Source organism: Barbatula barbatula (assembly GCF_947034865.1).
Source record: "Barbatula barbatula genome assembly, chromosome: 8".
Taxonomy (NCBI): Eukaryota; Metazoa; Chordata; class Actinopteri; order Cypriniformes; family Nemacheilidae; genus Barbatula; species Barbatula barbatula.
The window spans coordinates 19040432-19060421 of NC_136771.1; the positions used below are offsets into that span (position 1 = coordinate 19040432).

At 39.2% G+C, this 19990-nt stretch overlaps 2 protein-coding genes across 12 annotated transcripts in view; one reads left to right on the top strand and one right to left on the bottom strand.

Moving 5' to 3' along the window:
* Positions 1 to 8393, top strand: tyrp1b (tyrosinase-related protein 1b). Of its 3 annotated transcripts, none has more exons than XM_079462027.1 (8): positions 1 to 160; positions 919 to 1294; positions 1932 to 2251; positions 3212 to 3416; positions 3902 to 4069; positions 4700 to 4879; positions 4962 to 5111; positions 5243 to 8393. In XM_079462027.1, exons 2-8 carry the CDS (start codon positions 940 to 942, stop codon positions 5446 to 5448), a joined length of 1584 nt encoding a protein of 527 aa, XP_079318153.1. In that variant the 5' UTR covers positions 1 to 160; positions 919 to 939; the 3' UTR covers positions 5449 to 8393. The 3 variants fall into 3 exon arrangements, with proteins under 3 accessions (XP_079318153.1, XP_079318154.1, XP_079318155.1); XM_079462028.1 differs by having other exon boundaries at positions 27 to 160; positions 939 to 1294; XM_079462029.1 differs by lacking the exon at positions 1 to 160 and adding an exon at positions 163 to 553.
* rbm47 (RNA binding motif protein 47) overlaps positions 8387 to 19990 on the bottom strand; it is a 23035-nt gene continuing 11431 nt past the window's right edge. For 3 of the 9 annotated variants that reach the window (XM_079462019.1, XM_079462020.1, XM_079462018.1), the window contains 5 exons: positions 16381 to 17104; positions 15618 to 16092; positions 13479 to 13685; positions 12326 to 12516; positions 8387 to 11829 (listed from right to left, as the gene is read on the bottom strand). In XM_079462019.1, coding sequence (XP_079318145.1) covers positions 11578 to 11829; positions 12326 to 12516; positions 13479 to 13685; positions 15618 to 16092; positions 16381 to 17073 — 1818 coding nt within the window. In that variant the 5' untranslated portion in view covers positions 17074 to 17104 and the 3' untranslated portion in view covers positions 8387 to 11577. Of the gene's footprint in view, positions 11830 to 12325; positions 12517 to 13478; positions 13686 to 15617; positions 16093 to 16380; positions 17105 to 18443; positions 18729 to 19990 lie in introns of those variants that run through there. The other 6 variants (XM_079462024.1, XM_079462025.1, XM_079462023.1 and 3 more) reach the window with 4 other exon arrangements.

Sequence of the window (19990 nt, forward strand, 5' to 3'; positions counted from 1 at the left end):
ACTGGTTGCTAGTCACGAGATGGAGGGATCAGAGATGAGGGCAGAAGGGGTGTACGTATAAAATAGTTGACCAGGGGGCAGCACAGGGTGGCACTACAGTACAGCTGAAAGAGAGAGTAAAAGAGTGAGGCATAAAAGGAAAAAGAACGAATGATATAAGGTACTTTGCTTTTTTATCTTGACCTTTTTGTTTTGTTTGATTAATAAATCTGTTCAACAAATTCAGGTGCTGGGAGAAGCTGGGTTGTAGGTGTAAAAATATCAGCTTCTTTATTGTCAGGAAAAAACGTACGATAGTAAATTGACAAAGAGCGTGGCTTGTATTTTAGAGAGAAACATCTCTGTGGGTGGGTTTACATTGAGGACGAAGTCAACAAGTTAGACAGTTTCAGGTTGTGAGATTTGTGCACGAATCCTTTTGATGCTTCTTGAATTCTGTTATATCAACTGCAAGCCTATATTACTTTACAGAAGCTAAAAATAAAAGCTTTGAAACAAGGTAGACTGAAAGAACAAAATCAACTGTTGCTTTCCATTGTTTCTTTTTGATAGGGTAATGCATTTCATACTTTTTTGGATATGCTGCAGTAAAATGGATCTTATTCTTTATAATCCTGATCTATAGATGGCATTTATTCTGCAGAAAAGGCAGAACCTTTTTTATTTCAATGTCTTTGGTGGTTCACTAAAATGGAGCCACAGAAACCCATGAACTTTTAAGTATTTTGTATTTTGCATAATTTACATCTTAATACTCGAATTATAATGTCATGTTTTAATAGCCTTTTGCTTAAAAGGTCAAACATATTAAAAAGCACACATCTTTCTAATAAATAATCAATAAATAGCCTAATGTGCTTTTTAAAACATTTAACTGACACAATCGATGTGTTTATTTGTATATTTTAATAAATGCAGAGACAAAAACGTCTTTTCAGGATGTGGAAGAGTTTGTGTTTGGTGTTTATGTGCGTTCAACTGGCGAGCGCTCAGTTTCCGCGTGACTGCATGACATCAGAGGGTCTCCAGAGTGGCACCTGCTGCCCATCACCTACCGGACTGCCTAACGATGAGTGCGGATCCAGTAGCGGGAGAGGTCGTTGTGTGTCAGTAGCAGCCGACCGCCGCCCACACGGCCCTCAGTATCCTCACGATGGGCGTGACGACCGTGAACGATGGCCTCTGCGGTTCTTTAACAGAACCTGCCAATGCAGCGGAAACTTTACTGGATTTAACTGCGGCCGATGCCGTCACGGCCTGACAGGACCGAACTGTGATCAAAGAATCACAGCGGGTGAGGATGGACAAACACCTACCCACGTACACATGTATATGGCCTCATTTCAATGCTTCAGGCTAATCGCAGACTAAAACGAATATCTGATCTGTTTTAACTGATAATGTACATCACAATTTTGGCTTCGGACGATCTCATTTTTCGTTTTTTTCTAGTAATCGTAAGTCATATGAAAAAGCCACCTTTAAAATAGTGACGAATTCCCCTGAGATCAGGTTGCTCTGACATATCCCTAGATAAGGGCCATTGTTTTGTCTCAAGATGCAGGCAGTAATCTTTATTCTAGGATATTTCATGTATTTTTTATACTTTAACAATTTAATTAAGAAACACTCCTGGCTTTACAGGACTTCTTTAAACCGGGTAAAAGATTTGAGTTTAAGTATTATATTTCTATATTTTATTATGTGATTCGTTTTAAAGTCTATATCTGTTGATATTGTTTTCTCACGTATATCATTTTTATTTCATATTTAATAATGTCAAAAGGTTCAAATATCATAGGCAAATGTTATTATGATATTTATATTAAACCAAAACTAACATGGTTATTTTATTGTAGAATGTTTGGAATGAGTAAATGAGAAATAGTTTCTGTTATGACTTTCTGTGATGTGTGTTTCTCTTGTGTTAGTGCGGCGTAACATAATGCAGATGTCTGGAGACGAAAAAAGAGCTTTCGTGAACGCCCTGGACCAGGCAAAAAGAACCGTCCATCCCGACATTGTCATCTGCCCACGCCGGCATCAGGAGATTTTCAGCGCAAATGGAACGGTTCAGTTTGAGAACATCTCCATCTACAATTACTTCGTCTGGACCCACTACTATTCGGTCAGCAAGACGTACATGGGTCCAGGTGAGCAGAGCTTCGGAGGTGTAGATTTCTCTCACGAAGGGCCGGGATTCGTCACCTGGCACAGATACCACCTGCTGCAACTGGAGAGAGACATGCAGGTGACCTAAATCAATCTTTTTGAAGAAAACACAGGGTGAATTTTTTTAATACATTTTGGTCACTTTTTTATATAATGAAAGTGAATACTGATTCAGTTTCACGTGTTTTAAGGTAATTTCATAGCTGCATGTGAGAAACAGACTTAATTTTAAGTCACTATTCCGAGAACATGTCTCGTAAATGATTCGTAAACAAATCATATTGATAAATAAACTTATTTGTCGAAGAAATCATAATTAAATGAATCATTTTAAATAAAAGGTTTTGGCACACATCTCAAATCATATGTATCACCAGTTTACTATAGCCGATCTTATGGTGCAGAACAAAAAAATGTATACAGTTATGGAACAATTTCAGGGTGAGTAAATGATAAAGACAGAATTTGAACACAAAATTTTAACACTTTCCAATCCTTTGACGATAGCATATCCACGAATTGCTTCGTCATTGTAATACACTTTACATAGTAACATACATACATAGTAGCATAGTTACACAATTTACATGCATTACATAGTCTCCGAAAAAGGATTGGCTAATGTGTTGCATGTTGTTATCAAAGTAAACTTATTTTCAAATAAAATGCTATTGTCAGACTGCCCGCTCCTGCCCACATCTCATATAAATACAAGCACTTTTTATCCCACGCCAACCTAAATCAAATCAGGGTTCCCCTATGCAGTCCTCATTCACACTCATTATATGAAAAAAGTAGCCAAGATATACTCCAAACCAGCACAAACAAATCCAAAAAAAACTTCTATGAAAGAAAGTCATAAAACAGAGAGGGTGAGGAAGTATTAGGATGAATTAAGGGGAGCGCTGTTTCTTTAACATTTCAGTAATTACATAAAAAGCTATTAATCATGATGTAGCAGGAGAAATACCAGCAATCCCCCTTTAAATGAAAGATCAGCTAATGGTACGTGCTGGGGATTTACATTGTGTGTGTGCAGGACATGCTGGGCGACCCGTCGTTTGCCCTTCCATACTGGAACTTTGCTATCGGAGGCAACGAGTGTGATATCTGTACCGATGACCTGCTGGGAGCCAGAAGCAGCTTTGATACGAACGGCATCAGTTCCAACTCTGTGTTCTCTCAGTGGAGAGTCATCTGTGAGAGTGTGGAGGAGTATGAAACACTTGGGACCATCTGCAACAGTAAGACACATTCGCACAACATAGCAGTCACATGCACCGCCTTCCCTTACAATGCACGAACACGTACACACATTATACTGCAGGAACACACGTCTAATTTTGTGTTCTTTCCCTGGTGGGAGATTTGTGAGAGTGTGGGGGAGTGTGAGACATTGGAGACCATCTGCAACAGTGAGACACACACATGCGCACAGCGCTCACACACGTACATGCGCGCACATTCCGAATTCCGAGACGTAAGACTGCTCACATGCTGTTTGAACTAATCCTTCAAGGCATTCAAAAGCTGAAAAGATAAAACCGTATATGGGCAAAACAATTAGCATCATGTGATGTGTTTTGCAATTGACTCAATCGAAACTGATGATAAAAACTATGTGGTAGAATCTTGCATTGTGCTTTTCTCAAAATCCATTGAGAAGGCTGGATATGATCGAGACATTTGGCGCGTGCTTCTCAGCTTCTTCTTCCCGATCTGTTTCCAGGTACAGAGACAAGTCCGATCCGAAGGAATCCTGCTGGTAATGTGGCTCGACCTATGGTTCAGAGATTACCAGAACCGCAGGATGTCATCGACTGCCTAGAACTGAACACCTTTGACACGCCACCATATTACTCCACTTCCTCTCAGAGTTTTAGGAATACCGTCGAGGGTACGGTACCACAGATCAACTCAACTGCACATTACACGGCCATTCCACAAATTTGGTATACTTTTTCATTTCAACCGAACAAATCACACAAAAGTAACTCGTTTTATACATGCCAAGAGCCTTTGCATTCAATGCCTGTATTTATACTTCAAGCTCATTTCAAGTATACTTAATAAGGAACATTTCACTCCAAAAAAATGAAAATTCTGTCATCATTTACTCAAACTCGTGTCCTTCGAAACCTTATTGAAACCTTATTGAAGATATTTTCAAGAAAGTCAATGCAAGTGTCACAAAATCAATGCAAGTGAATGGGGGCCAGTTAACAACATTCTTCAAAATATCTTCTTTTGTGTTCTGCCGAAAAATGAAATTCATACAGGTTTGAAATGTCAAGAGGGTGAATAAATGATGACAGAATTCTTCTATCACGCATCTTTATTCATTTATGATCTAAAAACTAGACCTTCTTGCACCTTTTTTTGTGGAAAATCTCTATTAAAGTTCTTTGAAATGTGTCCGAAGCAATTGATGGCCATTTCAACATTTGTTTAATTTGCCTGCATTGAACTCTGTTGCATTCCTGTAGATTTGCGATGACTCCTAATTAGTGTTCCGTTGTGTCACTAGGTTACAGTGCTCCCCAGGGTAACTATGACCCAGTGGTGAGGAGTCTGCACAACCTGGCTCATTTGTTTCTCAACGGCACAGGTGGACAGACTCACCTATCACCAAACGACCCCATCTTTGTTCTGCTTCACACTTTTACTGATGCCATCTTTGATGAATGGCTTCAGAGGCACACCGCTGGTAACCACACACACATCCAAAAACCCAGTTTCTTGTCGCAGAGACAGAGTGATCCTATCCATTGCACTTTTTTCACATACAGCGGGAACAGTGGCCTATCCTGAGGAAAATGCTCCTATTGGTCACAACGGAGAATTCAACATGGTTCCTTTTTGGCCGCCGGTCAGAAATGCCGAAATGTTTGTCGTCGCCCCAGACAACCTGGGCTACACCTACGAGGTTCAGTGGCCAAGTGAGTAGCCTACATGAGCACTATAGTCTAGAAAAATTCAGCGCAGTCGAAACCGGTTATTTAAATTCTACGTTAAATTTACAAAGCACATACAAATGGCACAGATTTCCTTATACACTCTCTCTTTACAGCTCGGCCCTACACCATCTCAGAAATCATCACCATAGCGATCGTTGCCGTGGTGCTCGTCGTGGCGGTGGTGGGCGGAGTTATTGGGTGTGCTGCCCGGGCACGCTCATACCGCTCGGTTGAGGGTCTGGAGCCGCTGCTGGGGGAACAGTACCGGCGGTACTCTGAGGATGAAAGACGCGGCGGAAAATCTCAGTCTGTGGTGTGAGGAATTTAAGAAACACGCTTTTATCATTGCACTGAGCATTCACACTGTACACTCAGAGTATGAATTATTAGCATTCAAAGGCAGCGTAAAAGTTTTGTGAACACAGGGGGCTTCATTTATGAGCCTTTATCGTGGTATACTTTGTGTCCGGCGAGACATTGTAAATCCACTCATATGTACCCTTAAAACACATTTAATGTTTAAAGCGTCGCCTTGAGTTTTTATGCACTGCTTACAAATGTCCTATGAATACATAACTTGTGGCTAATGTACGGTGTGACCTCTTTTATATGACTCTAATATAAAGTTAAACCAAAAGGCCATTGAACAATTTTTTGTGCAGTTACTTTTAACTTTAAAGCACATATCTTCAAGAAGGTTGCTGGTAGCCGGTTTGGTATTTTTCCCAGGTGGGACTGAATGTTTGAAGTTCCACAGGTACAATAAGAAAACTCTGACATGGCTCGAGATGAGATATCTCATCACGTGAGATGCAAGAAACAATGAGCTTTGGCGTTACTGACATGTCTCCGTTTCGCTATAAGTTCAAAATATTAGACAGTATTGCCACTAGACAGTATTGCCAGATCTTAAACCGAAAAAATCCCTGATATTAACTAAAAAAAGTTCTGTTTTGAAATAATCACAAATTTTTTAGTGACAGTAGTGCCGCAGAGACGTATTTTTGTATGCAAACCCTGGAAGCGGGTATGCATTTTAGCACTTCCGTCGCCCCAAAGTCAATGGATTTTTGGCAAAATTGCCTGTTGTTAACAAAACATTTTCACTTTTTATTCAATGTCATACAACCTTGTCTTAAAAACAGTGGTTGCCAACAGGTTGCTAAAAGCGACTACACCCTTTGGTAAAAATCTCACAAATAATGCAAGATGGACACAAATTTCAAAAACGGTGAAAGGGGATTCACGGAGTAACTACTTACCAAAGAACACGTTTTTAATAAAGTGTGAGAAAGTTGATGGAGGCTTGGTGGTGGTGACGTTTTTAAAGTGTAGTCTGTTTATAGCCTTGTGTTAGGTTTTATAGGCTTCAAAAGTAACAAATGTTGTGTTATTTTGTAAAGATTATCTGGGTTGAAAAATGTGACAATTTACAAACCTTTGTTAATCACAGTGCTTATTTTGGGGGATCACGACAAAAATACGTCATCTCTGCAATACTCCTGTGACTTGCAACTTTATTCACTTCTTAAAGTATCTCATTAAGTGCAAAAACAACACAATTTAATTAGACCTGGCAACACTGCCACTGGAGTCATTTGCAATACTTTTATGATAGAATAGATGTGCGTGCTTTTTGGAGCTTCAACATTTTCTGTCCCAAATGAGAGCAACATTATTTCATTTTTAATATTGCAACATCGTTTGTGTTCAACTGAAGAAAGGAAGTCATACTTTTGGCATGAGGGTAAGTCAATTACAAAAGAGTTTTTGGGTTAACTGTTGTTTCAAGCAACTGATTTTCTAAACAATGAGCTGATTCATGATTCGGGTCATGTTTTGGAAATCTATTGGGCGGTAAAAGCCTTACATAGGACATTTTACAAACATGCCTTAAAAAGAAACATTACTGGTGTGCAACCTAAAACAAAATGATGGCATTTATTTTTTGTTGGTGCATATCTTTTAAAATATGCATTATGAGCTGTACTGGCTGAAAGTTCACCCAAAAATAGAAAATTCAGTCATCATTTACTCACCCAGTTTTCATTTCAAACCAGTATGACTATGACTATATTCTACCGCAGCACACTAAAGAAGGCATTTTGACGAAGGTTGGTAACTGAACTGGCCCAAAATCATTTCCATTGTAGGGACACAAAATCAATGCAAGTGAGTGGGGTCAAGTTTCTCAGAACATTCTACAAAATATCTTCTTTTGTGTTCTGCAGAATGAGTAATTGATGACCCGATTTGTATTGTGGGGTAAACATCACTTTTAAATCTGTATGGGAAGAACTTTTTTTTACAAATCTTATGGAATGGGAACTGTACTATAGGCCTACTGTTTTTTAATATTAAAGATTGCTGATATTTAAAGGCTAATCTTAAAAAAGAATTTACATGCCCCATTTCACGTGATCAGCAGCATTTCCGTTTAAAAAAAACGAAAAATCTTTTTTTGTCTCTGCTTAACGTGCAAATATTTTATACCGACTGATTTATTAAACAAAGGCATCATCTGGAAGTCTGCTGTTCAGCTCCCATTCCATCACTATGCATCAATCTGTTTGCGCTGCATTGCTGCCCCCTAGTGGTAACACAATTAACCATATACTGGTATGTTGAAATATTATTCCTGCTCATGAGACAGGCCCGGTTCTAAAGGGGTGCTATAGGGTGCTAAGCATCAAACAAACGAAATAGCACCCTCAGGGTCAGTCAAAATTATTTAGCTTACATGCAATGAGAATAAATCTCTAAAAGTATAGTGGAACAAGGCAAAGCAGAAAGACAAATTTACAGTTGCTTTTATGCACTTAAACTGCTGTTCATTTTTATAGTTTGATATTTTAAAAATGTTTTCAAATCATTATTTTGGCTGAATTTGAGGTCATGCCGAATACTTCTGCTGGTAAAAAATGCATTTGATTTCTTATTAAATAATACCACGCCTGGTGGTACTATTTTCAGATGGGTGAAGGTCATGAGCCATTGTTTATACATTTAAAAACATATTATTGAGCACCCTCAGTGAATTGGTTTTAGAACCGGCCCTGTCATGATAATGTGATAATGAATGAAACATTGTGGAATACCAAGAGATATTCAATATACCGGAGAATCCTAGAAATTTAAACTAATAGTTTTCTTACATTTCAAAACTGAGGATGCACAAACTTCATATCAGATATGATCAGTAATCTATAAGAAAATTCAGACATGATCAAGAAAAAAAGACAATCATACATTTTACGTACCTTTTTGAAAATGCTTTATTCAACTACCACTATAAATACAACAATGCCAAAAAAGCTTTAAACGACAAGATAGAAAACAGTTCGAAGTAGATCTAAAAAGGAGAGATATTTTGGCAATAATATTAGACGCTATCTAAATGTCCTCTACGGAGGTCACCTTGTCTTGTTTAGCTGTTTTTTAGTAACAACATGGGGAGGGGGGAAACGCTACAGATGTAGTGTTTATGAAATGATAGCAAAAGAAAGCACGTTCTGCCAATAAATGCTTAGTCAATTTGGGTTCACAAGTATTCACTTGTGTATTTCTAAACACACACAATACACTCTTGCAATAGTTCACATCTCATTGAACACTTTGGCAAATACAAAAAAACATGGTTTTGCTGTTGTTGTTAAACTCTTTAAACCAGCACATATAAAGAGATGGAAAAAGTCTTCTTAAAAATATATTATAGCATTTCCTCTTACTTCATAAACAAAAACAATGTACTGTATATATTAAATATATCCTGACTGTTTACTCATAATAAAAGATTTTAGTAGAAAGAGAAAAACGACTACTCGGGATGTTCACTTTCCTGACCAACACACAGTCCTGCCACGACACACACATGTGGAGTGATTGAGAAACGTTATCCTCAATGACTGTCTGAAAATGTGCATGGCTCTTAGCTTAGATGGTGTGTATTGCGCACATGACTGTGAACTCTGGATTGTCATTCGTTGTTTGGTTGTACATCTTGCGCTTTTCCCCAACAACAGTTAACTCTTCTAAACACAGGCTATACTTAATATCTCTTCTTAACACATAAAAGCAAAATACAACATAAAGCAGCAAAACTAACACTCAGAGCCCCCAAAACTATTAGATATAACACACACGAAAAAACTTCAGAAATTATGAGAGAGGAGAGGCACCGTGGTAAAACAGTGTTTAAGAGGTCACATGTCAGACAGCGATCCGAATAAAGGCACACACGTGACGAGCTCTTCGGAAGGCTTCGTGGTGACATGCAGCAATTTTAAGGAGGATATACAGTATCGAAAGGCTCCCTGCTTTTAGTTTGGTCCAGTTTAATCCAGTTTATGGAGTCTTGAAATACTCCTAAAAAGACCAGTGCCTACTCATCACTTCTTACACACACACAAGACACATTCGTACACAGCAAACAAAAAAAACTTCTAACACCCAAAATATTGTTTAAGTGCACAGCGGTACAGTCAACTTTAGGAGAATGTAGGGCATCTGCACTATATGCTGCGTTAAAACTGGAGTAGAGCACTATTTATCGTGTCTATTTGGCTTGAACTCAAGACCACATTAATATACATTGTTAACATTATTGAGTCCGTTGTTATGCGAACGCTATGTGAAAAACTGCAGTTCTGCATTATGCACGGTTCAGTCTTTAACTAATAACCAGCAATACAACCAATAGTAGCCAATAAACTACCTTATACTTTTATTCTTGGTTTGTATAATTCAAAGTATCAATAAATAAGGTTGTATTTGTTAACATTAGTTAAAAGAAATGCATAAACAACATGAACAAGAAATGTATTAATAATGTTTGTTAATATCAGTTAACGCTAATACAATTCATGGTGGATTAACTAATGTTTTAGTAAATGCTGAAATAAACATGAACTACGATGAATAAATGTTGTATAATTATTCATTGTAAATTCATGTTAGCTAATGCATTAACTAATGTTAACAGATACAACCTTATTGTAAAGTGTTAACAATTTCTTCTAACATTCTCTCAACTGAACGATATAAAATCGATGTATCCGCGTAGAATGCAGGCAAACTTGGTTGTGTTTTTATATGAATGGTTGCTATTAGTCTTTAAAGTGATAGTTATGCCCAGAATTCAGTGATCATTTGCTCACCCTCTTATCATTTCATATGAAATTATCTTCTTTTGTGTTCTGCGGAAAAAGGAAATTCACACAGGATCGAAGTGACATGAGGGTGAATAAATGATGACAGAATTTTCATAACTTTAAGTCATTATAGGTCCGTGTCTTCCAGCTTAGAAAAGAAAAAGTCCTCACAACCCTAAAAACAACATAAAAAAGTGTTCAAACCAACTAAATCTTTCAAACAATCTAAATATAAAAAAGCACGAGCAAACCATGCCCGAAACTGTAAAGGAGATCAAATGAAGCAGGTGTTAGGCTTAAAAGGTAAGGAAATCCGATGGACGGAAGATCGGAACACACTTCGCAAAATGTCATAAACTCAAAATACATAAACATTTTCATGAAACACTTTATATCTTCTACTTCTATAGTTGTTGAAAATCCTGCTCAGCAGTTCAAAACATTTTTTTTTGTTCTTTTTACAGTATCATTTTGTGTCTATATGTCTTCACAAAATAAAATTGCAACAAAGGCAATAAATGAGTGGCATTAAATACACTTTTTCAAAGTCCAGAAATACCACAACGTTCCTTCAGTTTTCTCCTTAAGTAAAGGAGTGTTTGCTGTACGATGGCCATCATCAGCTGGAGTGTGTGGGGAAGAGAATGATATGTCAGCAGGTGTGAATTCTTCATAAGAACACACTAACATATCACTTCAGTCCGCTTTATCAAGATCACAGTGATGATCGACTAATAAGCAGGGTTGTTAAAAACACATACGGTGTCAAACTGCTTTGAATAAGGAATATGGGAGGGGAGAAAATTGAGCTGTCGTTCATTCCGGTCAAGACAAAAATGGGTGGAGCTCTTGTCACATTGCGGGGATCCGAGTCCACGTACACGTATAACACAAAGGGATTAAAGTCCCTCAGTCGGAGATGAAAATGGATTCAGGCGTCTTGATAAGCTGATCAGTAGCATGTAGCATTATTAGTTTTGGTTTAAATCAGTAGATTAGAATTCCAGCGTCACGTGTCTGGATTACTAAATGTAGGCCAGAGTTTGACGAATGTCACGGTGTCTGCGAACACAGGTCAGTAAATTTAGCGGACGAATCTGAAATCCCCGAGCAGGGAAATTTACATCCATGCTCCCCCCAAGGAACCTTTAAGTCTGCCAGGGAGCAGCGTGAGTCCGAATCAATTAGTTTTGTTGTGAGTGTGTCAATTTCGCTCGCCGTGATTCGATTAGCCGGCGGGGCTCATCGATGAAGCGTGAACGTCTAATGGTGTGTGTGTGACTAATGCCGCGGGTGTCTCAGTAGGTCTGGTATATGTCGTGAATGGGCATCTGGAAGGTGGCCGTAGTGGGGAAGGCATGAGGCATGTACGCGGCATATCCTCCGTATGCTGCGGCTGCCATGGCGGCGTTCTTCTGCAACGCTGCCAGAGTGGCAGAGTTGCCGTGGGCAGCTATGGGCATGTATCCAGCCCCGTACAGACCGGCGGCAGTGGCTGGGATCCTCTGGACGTTGTGAGCCATGGCATACACTGGAGTTATAGGACGACCCTGTGTGACATGGAGAGAGATTGTTACACAAAACTAAAAGTATTAAAAGTGCTGTAGTTTTTGGGAGGATCTATTTAGAGAAATGCAATATAGAACATAAATAACTATGTCTATGTGTATCAATTATATTTGTATTACCTAAGAATGAGATTTTTCTATCTACATCCTACATTCTATCTACAGGGAATTTGCAATGTTGTTTCTACATTACACCTAGACGGAAAAAAACTGCTCGACAGTGCGCGTTTCCTTAATACGTTATCTCCTTCGGCTAAGAAGGTTTTAGGCACCTCAGTGCTTGAAAGGGAGCGGTGGAGTGAGACCTAGGTTGAAATTCGTAACCTCACCACTAGATGCCGCTAAATTTAATAAATCGGACCTTAAAGCTGTGACGCCTCATAAAAAAGCTTTTGTATGATAATCTACGGCCTTGTACCTACAGCATGCTATTATGTACATCGGCAGGATTACAACAGCAGGTGTAGGTCAGGTGTACCTGGAAAGGAGGAGGTGTGGAGACTGTAGGTATGACAGCACCCGTGGCTTGGGCCGCGGTGGGGTCATGCTGGAGGGCCAGAGGATTTAGAATGTGCTCCACTGGATGCATCTTTCCCTCCTCCATTAATTTAGTCGATGGAGCAGCAGAAAACACAGCAGGGTATTGCGCACCGAGAGCTGGAAGAGCCACTACACACATAGACACATACACTTAGAACGATGGCACAAAGATGCATATATACTGTATGTAAAATATATACAACAATTGTACATTGTTACACAATTTGCATAAAATGAAGCATTATTGGAATACAGGCAAGTATTCCAATTATTCAGCAAGAGCGTCAGAGAAAGAAATAGAGAAAGAACGAGACTTACACAACCTGTCCTAAGTTAAGGCAAGTGCATGACTCAGTTTAAGATCAGCAACAAAGAAACACACCCACGCACCGCCACGTACACATTCCCGTGCCCACATACACACACAAGTGATTGTTTCCATGCACAAAAACTTTTCATTGTCCATGTTAATTCGGACTTAGGATCAGTAGGTTTAGGTAACGTCAGGAGTTGCAGATCTCAGATCAGAGCTCTGAAAGATCAGTTAGTTTCAACAGGGCAGCAGATTAGTGCGAAAATAAAGTCATTGAACTCAATGCCCAAGCAAACTCAAACACTCTCAAAAGCATTTTTCTCATTTGGCCTTTTTTATTTCAAAACGTTTATTCAAATGACTGTCAGCTGATGGTAATTAAAGCTATCAACAGCTTTTATTTTATGGACCTTTAGAATGATCGTTGACCTTTTGAACTAACAAGTTTAAAATGTTGAGAGGTTTTGAAGAATTGTTTGAGCTTTGTTTTATTGTTGATAGAGGAAAGAGATTTTAAGAGATCAAAGGCATACAGTTATGATAGAGCAGCAAGTTAGTGTTCCACTCCAGACCAGTAGGGGCAGTAGAGTCCTAAAGATTTCCCCTCTGTACCTTTGTTAAATAGAACCTTATAGAATTCCTTTGATTGCAGTTTGTCACATGTATCGTTTTTTAGAGCTAAACTTTTTTATTCTTTTTAGAAATGTCTGCCTCTACTGGCTGGAGTAGAGCACAACCGTGTTTAATTCTGTATAGACGCGGTTTATTTCACACTGACTTGTGCCAGGCTTGATGCCCATTTGGTTCACAGCTGCCAGCTCTAGATTGGTCATGAGCTCGTAAGGTCTGTCCAGCAGTTTGCCTTTTCCGTCATGGTAGCGACTGTAAATTCCTCGGCCAGCTGAATAGCCACCAAGGTAGGAGCCGCGAGGCCCTGGGCCCCTGTTACCAGCCCCGGCACGACCGCGGCCTCTTACAGTACCTGCTTGAGATACAAATGAAAGAGGACGGGCTGTTCAGGTACGGGAGTGCATATTTAGCACTGGTAACATGTTGTAATTTAACTAGTATAAGTTGACATCAGAAATTGAATTGGAATATTTTTCTTTCTCTTCATTTTTTTGTTATAAACGGAAAATCATTTCCTGGAATTTTGGAAATATATATTATGGGTTTGTCTATAAATAAGGTAGTCAGTTGTGTAGTCCAGAGTATGCGTGGGTATACGGTGTTTATCCTCGCTCATTTTTCCATGGTGTAAAAGTTGTGAATAACGTTCTAATAATCTAAGTGAGGTGGCCAATCAAATGAAGGATGGTGAGAATTTTTGTCCAATCAAATGAAATAAGGTGGCTTTTTTTGGACCTCTGTACTTCTAAAATCCTCCGTTCTGCCCTGGTTGTCATTTCATGTAGTCTGTAGGTCAGGTTTGATTGCAGAATCTGCACCTCTTCCGTGGCCATAACTAAAACTTCAAAATGTGCAGAAGAAAAGGGTGGTGGAAACCCGGCTACATTACAACACCAGGACATTCATCCTTTGCTGGGCATAAATTAAGAGTATTACCCACTTGTTCTGACACCAGTACACCACTGAAGGTAGTCCCTTGGTTCATGTAATTCTCATTTCAGTGTCAGTGTGAACGCCTCTTTAGCATTTCGACATTTGTTTCAGGTTTGGGATGGGAGGAGTTTGGCAGTAAAGTAAATTGTAATGTTTTAAGTATCATCTACAATCAGATAACGGATTACCGGACCTGTCACGGATTGATGGAAATAAACTGGAGTATGCAATCAGAACTCTTTTTCAACTTGAAAATCTCCAACAATTGCCCAACGCAAAACCACAAGCATTTTTAATTGATGATTATGGGTTAGGAAATGCAATATTACCAGATTCCCATCATTAGTTTCAGCATCATACTTTTTCTTGGCTACATACAGTACACTGTTCTTCAGCTCATAACTGTTATGATAAGTGATATGATTAGCTCCAAACAATGCAGAGCTTCTTTAGGTGGGCTGTATCTTTCACAGCAGTGGTTCTCAACAGATTCATAGCTGGTTTTATGTTAGCCATAACAAAGCAACCCAACATACATACTGCAGACCACATGAAAGTAAGTCAGTTGTTCCTGTACTTCATTCAAATACGACAAATACTAAAGAAAATGGGTGGGCAAGGGACTATTATGTAAAAACGAACACACATTTTTATTGTTTACAAAGGTCAAAGTTCACTTCACTACTACACACGGACCACAAAACATTGTTTTTTTACACCAGCTAGAGAGTGCTTAACGCGAAAACCTATCTATATCTATAGGTTGTAATACTTTGCTTGCACAAACGACCTTGGAGGAGGACAGGCTTCAACATGCTACCAAATGTTTTTATCATACAAAGTAAATAAAAACATAATTCAAAGCTAAATTCATTTATATTACCATGGTCTGCATATACTCTTTCATTTGAAATATAGAATTATAACACAGGCTCAATAAAAAAAAGATTTTAAGGTTGTAATTTGGCTAGCCTTGTGACCCATTGTTCCATTTTTAATCTTGACCCACCTGTTGAGAACCACTGTGGACAAAGACACCAATCCTAAAACTCTGTATACTATGGGACATAATTGAACTGCATGCCCTGCATTTGTTTGTTTTTAATATTTAATAAATTATTCATGCAAGTTTTGACTGTTATGTAATGTTCAGTATGATACTCAAAGTCATCAAGGAAAACATTTTGGGGTAATTCAGTCTGATTTCATTAAATGGCATTGCATTTACACACCACGCCAACAAAGTTACGTTCATTTGAAATTGCATTCATTTACTTATTTTCTGATAAATCACACCTGCCCCGCTCTACAATCTGACCTAAAAGAGAAAGGAAAAGATGCTGTGTTCTCTAACCTTTGATGAAGTAGTCTCGGTTGGGTCCAATAAGTGTGTTGTACGGATAACCATAGTAAGCTAACGTGTACGGGTCACACTGATACACATAACTTTGCTGGTGTTGGGGGCTTTCGGCAGTTGTCACGGCCACCGGCCCTTTCGAAGCCTTCTGATAGCGAGTGTACTGCTCCTTATCTACAGGCTTGGCCAGGGTCACTTCGATCCGGGAGCCTTCGATCTCTGTGCCATTCAGGTTGTCCATGGCAACCACGGCATCATCCCGACTGGCAAAGTGAACAAAGGCGTAGTCTCTAATTTTTTTGACTCGTTCTACGCAAGTGGGGTTGTATTGGCTGAAGGTCTGCCGCAGAGTCTCCTCGCTTGTCTCTATCATCAGGTTCCGTACATATAGGATCTTTACTGTTTCCATAACATCCTCGTCAACGTCAATCTCAGGTTCTGCCCAATCAACTGCAATCTGGTGTCCCCAGAGCTATATTCAGAGGAATACAGAAAGATGCAAACAAGTACAGTTCAGATTTGGAGAGGTGTGTTCACTATATCTTTACAGTTACAGTTCACAGTTAAAAGTAGTTCACCCCCCAAAAAATGTAATCACATATTGCAACATAAAAAATAAACGAAAAATAACAAAATTACTTAAAATGAAACTAATACAAATATTTTAAAAAGTTATACAATTTGTATTTATCATTTTGGGTGAACTACACGTATTCCTTTAACAAAGTACACTTGTAGAGTATGTAGTGGGCTCTTAAACCTGAATTCGTCCTGGCATGAGCTTTCTTCTGGCCATAGCAGCAGCACGGTGCGACTCGTACTCTACAAAGGCAAACCCACGATTCTTCATCTTGTCCGCCGCGCTAGCATACACGATCACATCCAACACCCCTTCCGTCACCTTGGAAACCTCCTCAAGGATCTCCTCTCGTTTCTTGGTTTTTGGGATTCCACCAATGAAGAGTCGGCAGTTATCTACACTAGAGCAAACCCCGAGCAACCTTCCTGGACGGATTTCAAAGTTATTGAGTTCCCGAACAGCTCGCTTAGCCTCGTGCTTCTGTGTGTACATGACGAACGCGTAGCCACGGTTCTTTCCGTCAAAGTCCATCATTAGACGCATCTCATAGATACGTCCAACAGACTCAAATGCCGGCACCAGCTCGTCTTCGTAAACGTCACGTGGGATTTTACCCACAAATATTTCACAGCCACGTGGGGGGGATTGGCCTTGCCAGCCAGGGGGCGGGCCATATTTGCGCTGTCCGTTTTCTTGCACCATTCCGTAGCCGGTCCGCTCCATCAAGGTCAAAAGTGCAGCTTCATTGGGGGCCCCGGCCACACCCTCCGGGATGGCGCTGTGATGTTGAGGATGCCCAGAGAGGGGATTGGAAGTTGAGGAAGGGCTTGGGTTACTCATAGCAACTGCAGAGGCGGAGTCTTCTGCTGTCATTCTGAAATAAGCATCCAATCAGGATTGGAGTCTAAAAAGAGAATGAAAATGTCATTATTTTTAATACACATCAAACTATGAGCAACACATCTTATTACGTTTACACTCTAAAAATGCTGAGTTCTTTCCTTCCCAGCATTTGGTAAAAAATGATCGAACTCAACTGCTGGGTTAAATTAACCGAGAAAATGTTTATATTTGAGTAAACAATGGGTTAAAACAACCCAGCATAGGTTAAAGGGATAGTTCACCCAAAAATTTAAATTCTGTCATCGTTTAATCACCTACGAGTTGTTCCAAATCTGTAAAATGTCTTTGATCTGATGAACCCAGAGAAAAATATTTGGAAGAATGCTTATGACCAGACATATGTTGGCCCCCATTGACTCCCATGGGAGGAAAAAATACTTTAACATTTGTTTTTGTTCTGTTGAACACAAAATAAGATATATAGAAGAATGTAGGACATCAAACAGTTCTGGGGCACTTTTGACTACCATTGTAATTTTTGCTATGGTAGTCAATTGGGGGCAACATCTGTCTGGCTATACGCATTCTTCCAAATATCTTTCTCTGTGTCCATCACAACAAACACTTTTTAAGGGGAGAAAATTATGAGAGAATTTTGGGGGGACGAAAGTTTTTGGGGAAGAATTTAATTCACAACTCAATGGTTGGGTTTGCGCCTTTTTGAAAATAACCCAGCATTTTTAAGAGCGCACATGTCCCTCCACAAACAATATGACTTAGCCTTATTAAAGTGATTCCACGAGCATCTTAAATGTATGTATGTGATCAATACCTGACATATACATACACAATTGTATAAGATATTATCAGTACTTATATTGTGGTTTTCCCTCTAACACCCCCCCTCACACACACAAAACGTAAATCCTCTTCTCCTCTTTAAACCGCCAAGTAAACCTCACTAAGCCCCATCTACATTCATTCTTTAGCATTTAAAAAAGAAGTCCTAAATTCTTTTACAATTTTCCATAAGCAAACAACTAGGGAACTACACACTATAAACTACACTCCTTCACAAATGAAGCTCTAGTCCTTATTTTAGCATGAACGAGTAGCCGGACCTTGATGCCCGGTTAGAGCGTAAGGTAGTTAGGTTGCTTAGTAATGAAACTATGGTTACACACGCAGAGCATGTTTGCCTGCACACACACACACACGCACACACACACACACACACACACACTCAGAAAGACACAACACAATCCAAAATACTGGAAAGTAAAAACTTACATGAAGTAAAAAATAAAAGTGTAAATGTTATTAATTAGTAATTTACTCCAGCAATAAAGGTCAAATCTACAAATGAACAACTGCAACACATACAGCGAGTGACTTTGTACCTGGTGCTTTCATGATGAGGTCCAGGAGAAACTGGTTGGAGAGGCATGTGACTTTTGAGTGTGAGGTTGGAATAACAGGCAACTCAGCAGTACTAAACCAAAGCTCACACACAAACACTTCCTCATTCACACGCGTGCACACACACATATACAGAAAATCAGTACATGTGTGGCTCAAGGCCAGGCTGAAACAGGAAGACGAGCAGACTGACTAATCAAAAGCCAGGGGGGACAGACACACCGACCAATCAGAGAGATTTGATGCACTCAAAGTCACTTGAAACAAATGCAGATATGGAAATATAGTTATGAATAATTGATAGTATAACAAAAAAATCATTCTGGACAGTGTCCTCTACTGTGTGTGTAAAAAACAGCAATGAACAAAAATGAAATCCATACTGGTTGTGAAGTTGAATGGAAGTGTATGAATGACAAGGAAAGACAATTCAGCAGATTCGTGGAGGAAGGGGAGGTCAAAAGAGAAGAAATGATGGAACCCTGCCAGAGATTGTGCAAGTGCAGAATGACAGTGAGAAAGTAAACATGATTCAGCAAAAATTAAGTAAAAATTGGTATGAATCACTAATGTGGACAATGTTTTTCAGGAGATGTTAAAAGAGGGCATTTTTTTGCTGGAGTAAAGTGTGAAAAAATGAAATACTTCCGTCTAGTGAATGATTACGTAGATAAGCAATGAGAAAGCAGGACACGTCCTCTGCGAATGGCCTTTTAGGCGGTCATGTGTTTCTGGAAGTGAGACTTTCTAGAAGTTTCCTTGTTCCGTCGAAAACAAACAAGAAAACAGCAGGAAGTGAGATTCAGTGGGAAGAAAAACCGAGGCAGAAAAAGAGAGAGATAATGTGAAAAAAGAACAAAAAAGAGAGAAAATGAGCAACGGAGAGGGAGAGACAAGATGAATCATTTTCCAGAAAGCATCGGGTCTCTGTCTTTGTACCTGCTTCACAGTGGTTGACCTTTACACATACGTGTGTGTGTGCGTGCGTGCGTGCGTGTGTACTTGGTGCAAGGAAACCTAAGGCAGCAGCAGGTGAATGATTAACCGACACAAATCACTAGCTTAACACACACACAAACACTCAAAACGCAGACCTGAGAAGGTATACTGATAAGGACCTTAAGACGCAGTTTCACCTAGAGATATTCATTAATCCCTACCATTCTCCTGAAACCAGTTCTCACAGAAACATGATTGAAGTTAAAGAAAAACATGATTTGGTTTATTTGTATGAGCCACACTAAGCCAGATAGTTTCTTCAATTGATAAAAAAGACCAAATAAATTCTTTGTTGTAGTTTATATGGTACAAAAGCATCGACCTTTAAGGATAAATTAGATTAGGTGTGTCATAATATATATAGACGTATTACACATAACAATACAACATTTTTAAAATATGCATCTCAGAGATATGCTTATTGTGTTAAATGACATCTGTTTAATCTTATTGTTTGAACTACCAACATGTGACCTACACAATATTTTATTTTATTTTGTGCTTTCACTGCTTTATTTGCTCAATTATT

What these genes read in the sequence shown, in the direction of transcription:
- tyrp1b (XM_079462027.1), top strand. Translation starts at nt 940, where the DNA reads ATGTGGAAGAGTTTGTGTTTGGTGTTTATGTGCGTTCAACTGGCGAGC. An exon ending in TGATCAAAGAATCACAGCGG is followed by an intron (nt 1,295 to 1,931) that starts GTGAGGATGGAC and finishes CTCTTGTGTTAG; the next exon opens with TGCGGCGTAACATAATGCAG. An exon ending in CTACGAGGTTCAGTGGCCAA is followed by an intron (nt 5,112 to 5,242) that starts GTGAGTAGCCTA and finishes CTCTCTTTACAG; the next exon opens with CTCGGCCCTACACCATCTCA.